This window comes from Pezoporus wallicus, unplaced genomic scaffold, assembly GCF_028554395.1.
Source record: "Pezoporus wallicus isolate ANWC-B61680 ecotype Strahan unplaced genomic scaffold, APGP_CSIRO_Pwel_v1 contig_13287, whole genome shotgun sequence".
NCBI lineage: Eukaryota > Metazoa > Chordata > Aves > Psittaciformes > Psittacidae > Pezoporus > Pezoporus wallicus.
The window spans coordinates 1-5,634 of record NW_026635065.1 but is presented as its reverse complement, the minus strand read 5'-3'; the positions used below and the strand labels follow the sequence as shown (position 1 = coordinate 5,634).

Here is a 5,634-nt window from a genome sequence, read left to right as displayed (position 1 = left end):
AGTCAATGGAGGTGGCCACAAGTTAATGGAGGTGGCCACAAGTCAACAGAGTTGGTTACAAGTCAACGGAGGTGGCCACCTCAACCCAACCATGGTGGCCACAAGTCAATAGAGATGACCACAAGTCAACAGAGATGGCCACAAGTCAATGAAGGCGACCATGGGTCAACGGAGGTGACCACCTCAACCCAACCATGGTGGCCACAAGTCAATAGAGATGACCACAAGTCAATGGAGGTGGCCACAAGTTAATGGAGGTGGCCACAAGTCAACAGAGGTGACCACAAGTCAACAGTTGGTTACAAGTCAACGGAGGTGGCCACCTCAACCGAACCATGGTGGCCACAAGTCAATAGAGATGACCACAAGTCAACAGAGATGGCCACAAGTCAATGAAGGCGACCATGGGTCAACGGAGGTGACCACCTCAACCCAACCATGGTGGCCACAAGTCAATAGAGATGACCACAAGTCAATGAAGGTGACCCCAAGTCAACAGAGGTGGCCACACGTCAACAGAGGTGACCCCAAGTCAACAGAGGTGGCCACAAGTCAACGACGTTGACCACAGTTCAACGACGGCGACCACCTCAACCCAACCATGGTGGCCACAAGTCAATAGCGATGACCACAACTCAATAGAGATGACCACAAGTCAATAGAGATGACCACAAGTCAATGGAGGTGACCACAAGTCAATGGAGGTGGCCCCAAGTCAACGGAGGTGGCCACAAGTCAACGACGTTGACCACAGTTCAACGACGGCGACCACCTCAACCCAACCATGGTGGCCACAAGTCAACAGCGATGACCACAACTCAATAGAGATGACCACAAGTCAATGGAGGTGACCACAAGTCAATGGAGGTGGCCCCAAGTCAACAGAGGTGGCCACAAGTCAACGACGTTGACCATGGTTCAACGACGGCGACCACCTCAACCCAACCATGGTGGCCACAAGTCAATAGAGATGACCACAAGTCAATGGAGGTGGCCCCAAGTCAACAGTGACCCCAAGTCAACGACGTTGACCACGGTTTAACGACGGCGACCACCTCAACCCAACCATGGTGGCCACAAGTCAATAGCGATGACCACAAGTCAACGGAGGTGACCCCAAGTCAACAGAGGTGACCCCAAGTCAACAGAGGTGGCCCCAAGTCAACGACATTGACCACGGTTCAACGACGGCGACCACCTCAACCCAACCATGGTGGCCACAAGTCAATAGCGATGACCACAAGTCAATGGTGACCCCAAGTCAATGGAGGTGACCCCAAGTCAACAGAGGTGACCCCAAGTCAACAGAGATGACCCCAAGTCAACGACATTGACCACGGTTCAACGACGGCGACCACCTCAACCCAACCGCGCTTGCCACAACTCAACGGCGATGCCCTCCTCGCCCCTTTCCATGGCCTCCCCCCCACCTCTCGCCCCCCCAAGTCCCCCAAGCCCCAAGCCCGCCCCATGGGTCTCAGTTGAGGCTCCCCCGGCAGCTCTCGGTGCGGCACAGGCAGGGGATCTTGGTGTCCTCGATGGGGAACTTGTAGTCGTAGGTGATCTCCTCGTTGACCCCAATGGGCTGCTTGGAGTAGATGACGATCTTCTTCTGCGCCTCGATGGTGATCACCTTGGCGTAGCAATTGGGCTGCAATAAGGTGGGGGGGGGGGGTTAATGTGGGGCAGGGGACGGAGGGGGCGGCTATGGGGCGGGCGGTGGGGCAGCTCACGGTGCAGCAGTGGTTGATGAAGCGCGCCAGGTTGCCGCACTTGGTGGCGTCGATGATGGTGTCGTGGTCGACGCGGAAGAGGTAACTGCTGCCGATGCCCGCCTGCGCGTAGCGCTTCTCCCGCATGTCGGCCACCACCTTGGGGGGGGGGGGGTTAGGGGTCAAGGGAGGGGCCCATGGGGGGTTCTATGGGGCAGTTGGGGGGCAATGGGGGGGACTTGGGGGGGGTTGGAGGTCAATGGAGGTGGTTGGGGGTCTCAATGGGGCAGTTGGGGGGCAATGGAGGTCAATGGAGGTGGTTGGGGGTCTCAATGGGGGGGTTGGATGTCAATGTGGTTTGGGGGCAATGGAGGGGGGGCTTTGGGGGGGTTGGAGGTCAATGGAGGTGGTTGGGGGTCTCAGTTGGGGGGCAATGGGGGAGACTTAGGGGGGGGTTGGGGGTCAATGGAGGTGGTTAGGGGTCAAGGGAGGGGCCCATGGGGGGTTCTATGGGGCAGTTGGGGGGCAATGGAGGGGACTTGGGGGGGGTTGGATGTCAATGGAGGTGGTTGGGGGGCTCAATGGGGCAGTTGGGGGGCAATGGAGGGGACTTGGGGGGGTTGGGGGTCTCTATGGGCTGGTTGGGGGGCAATAAAGGGGACTTGGGGGGGTTGGGGGGAATGGGCTGGTTTGGGGTCAAGGGAGGGGACTTAGGGGGTGGTTGGAGGTCAATGGAGGTAGTTGGGGGGCTCTATGGGGCAGTTGGGGGGCAATGGGGGGGACTTAGGGGGTGGTTGGGGGTCAATGGAGGTGGTTGGGGGTCAAGGGAGGGGCCCATGGGGGGTTCTATGGGGCAGTTGGGGGGCAATGGGGGGGACTTGGGGGGTGTTGGAGGTCAATGGAGGTGGTTGGGGGTCTCAAAGGGGCAGTTGGGGGGCAATGGAGGGGACTTGGGGGGGGTTGGGGGTCTCTATGGGCTGGTTGGGGGGCAATAAAGGGGACTTGGGGGGGTTGGGGGGCTCAATGGGCTGGTTCGGGGTCAATGGAGGGGACTTAGGGGGTGGTTGGAGGTCAATGGAGGTGGTTGGGGGTCTCAATGGGGCAGTTGGGGGGCAATGGGGGGGACTTGGGGGGGGTTGGAGGTCAATGGAGGTGGTTGGGGGCTCAATGGGGCAGTTGGGGGGCAATGGGGGGGACTTAGGGGGTGGTTGGGGGTCAATGGAGGTGGTTGGGGGTCAAGGGAGGGGCCCATGGGGGGTTCTATGGGGCAGTTGGGGGGCAATGGAGGGAACTTAGGGGGTGGTTGGGGGTCTCAATGGGGCAGTTGGGGGGCAATGGAGGGAACTTAGGGGGTGGTTGGGGGTCTCAATGGGGCAGTTGGGGGGCAATGGAGGGGACTTAGGGGGTGGTTGGGGGTCTCAATGGGGCAGTTGGGGGGCAATGGGGGGAACTTAGGGGGTGGTTGGGGGTCTCAATGGGGCAGTTGGGGGGCAATGGAGGGGACTTAGGGGGTGGTTGGGGGTATCCATGGGTTGGTTGGGGGTCAATGGAGGTGGATGGGTGTCAATGGAGGTGCCCATGGGGTGGCTGGGGGTCTCTATGGAGCAGTTGGGGGTCAATGGAGGGGACTTAGGGGGTGGTTGGGGGTCAATGAAGGGGACGTATGGGCTGGTTGGGGGTCTCTCTGGGGCAGTGTGGGTCACTCTGGGGCAGTGTAGGCCTCTATGGGGTGCTGTGAGTCTCTATGGATCAGCTGTGGGTTGCTATGGGGCAGCCGTGGGTGTCTCTGGGGCAGCTGTGGGTCTCTATGGGGCAGCTATGGGTCTCAATGGGGTGGCTATATGGGGCAGCTGTGGATTGCTATGGGGCAGCTATGGGTCTCTATGGGGCAGCTATGTGTCTCTATGGGGCAGATGTGGATCTCTATGGAGCAGCTGTGGGTCTCTATGGGGCAGCTATGGGTCTCTATGGATCAGCTGTGGGTGTCTAAGGGGTGGCTATGGGTCTCTCTGGGGCAGCTATGGGTCTCTATGGGGCAGTTGTGGGTCTCTGTGGGGCAGCTATGGGTCTCTATGGGGCAGCTATGGGTCTCTGTGGGACAGCTATGGGTCTCTGTAGGGCAGCTATGGGTCTCTGTGGGACAGCTATGGGTCTCTGTGGGGCAGCTATGGGTCTCTGTGGGGCCGCTAGGGGTCTCTATGGGACAGCTATGGGTCTCTGTGGGGCAGCTATGGGTCTCTGTGGGGCAGCTATGGGTCTCTATGGGGTGGCTATATGGGGCAGCTGTGGATTGCTATGGGGCAGCTATGGGTCTCTATGGGGCAGCTATGGGTCTCTGTGGGACAGCTATGGGTCTCTGTGGGGCAGCTATGGGTCTCTATGGGGCAGCTATGGGTCTCTATGGAGCAGCTATGGGTCTCTGTGGGGCAGCTATGGGTCTCTGTGGGGCAGCTATGGGTCTCTATGGGGCAGCTATGGGTCTCTATGGAGCAGCTATGGGTCTCTGTGGGACAGCTATGGGTCTCTGTGGGGCAGCTATGGGTCTCTATGGGGCAGCTATGGGTCTCTATGGATCAGCTATGGGTCTCTCTGGGGCAGCTATGGGTCTCTATGGGACAGCTATGGGTCTCTGTGGGACAGCTATGGGTCTCTGTGGGGCAGCTATGGGTCTCTGTGGGATAGCTATGGGTCTCTGTGGGGCAGCTATGGGTCTCTATGGGGCAGCTATGGGTCTCTATGGATCAGCTATGGGTCTCTCTGGGGCAGCTATGGGTCTCTGTGGGGCAGCTATGGGTCTCTATGGGACAGCTATGGGTCTCTGTGGGGCAGCTATGGGTCTCTGTGGGGCAGCTATGGGTCTCTATGGATCAGCTATGGGTCTCTGTGGGGCAGCTATGGGTCTCTATGGGGCAGCTATGGGTCTCTATGGGGCAGCTATGGGTCTCTGTGGGGCAGCTATGGGTCGCCGTGGGTCTCACCTGCCGGATGTTCTGCCCCACATACTCGATGACCATCTCATCGGCGGCGATGGGCTCCATGGCGAAGAGCCCCCACTCATGGATGCGGCTGCGGCCGAAGCGGAGGCGCTTCTTCCGGAACTGGGAACGGGATAACGGGAATAACGGGAATAACGGGAATGAGAACGGGGATGAGAACGGGGATAACGGGAATGGGATAACGGGATAACGGGAATAACAGGAATGAGAACGGGGATAACGGGAATAACAGGAATGAGAACGGGATAACGGGAATGGGATAACGGGATAACGGGAATAACGGGAATGAGAACGGGATAACGGGGATGAGAGCGGGGATAATGGGATAACGGGAACAGGAATAACGGGATAATGGGAATGGGGATAACGGGATAACGGGAACGGGGATAACGGGAACGGGAACAGGATAACGGGGATGAGAATGGGGATAACGGGAACGGGGATAACAGGAACGGGATAACGGGACCAACAGGAACGGGGATAACGGGAACGGGAGTAACGGGATAACGGGAACGGGAATAACGGGATAATGGGAACAAGAACAGGGATAACGGGAATGGGATAACGGGAATAACGGGATAATGGGAACGGGAATGAGAACAGGGATAACGGGATAACGGGAATGGGATAACGGGGATGAGAACGGTGATAACGGGAACGGGGATAACAGGGATAACGGGAACGGGAATAACGGGATAACGGGAACGGGAATAACGGGAACGGGAATAACGGGATAATGGGAACGGGAATGAGAACAGGGATAACGGGATAACGGGAACGGGATAACGGGAACAAGAATGGGGATAACGGGAACGGGGATAACGGGAAAACGGGAACTGGGATAACGGGAACAGGAATAACGGGAATAGGAAAGGGGATAACGGGGATGAGAAAGGGGATAACGGGAACGGGGATAACGGGAATGG

General features: G+C 58.3%; 1 protein-coding gene across 1 annotated transcript; it reads right to left on the bottom strand.

Annotated features, from left to right (window-relative positions):
- Positions 1-1,477: 1,477 nt before the first annotated feature.
- LOC130594999 (histone-lysine N-methyltransferase SETD1A-like) lies at positions 1,478-4,810 on the bottom strand (the record flags this gene model as incomplete). The annotated part of the gene is made up of 3 exons (XM_057401328.1): positions 1,478-1,651; positions 1,734-1,871; positions 4,691-4,810. Coding segments are annotated over 3 exons (432 nt in total), but the record flags the coding sequence as incomplete, so codon positions are not given.
- Positions 4,811-5,634: the final 824 nt, after the last annotated feature.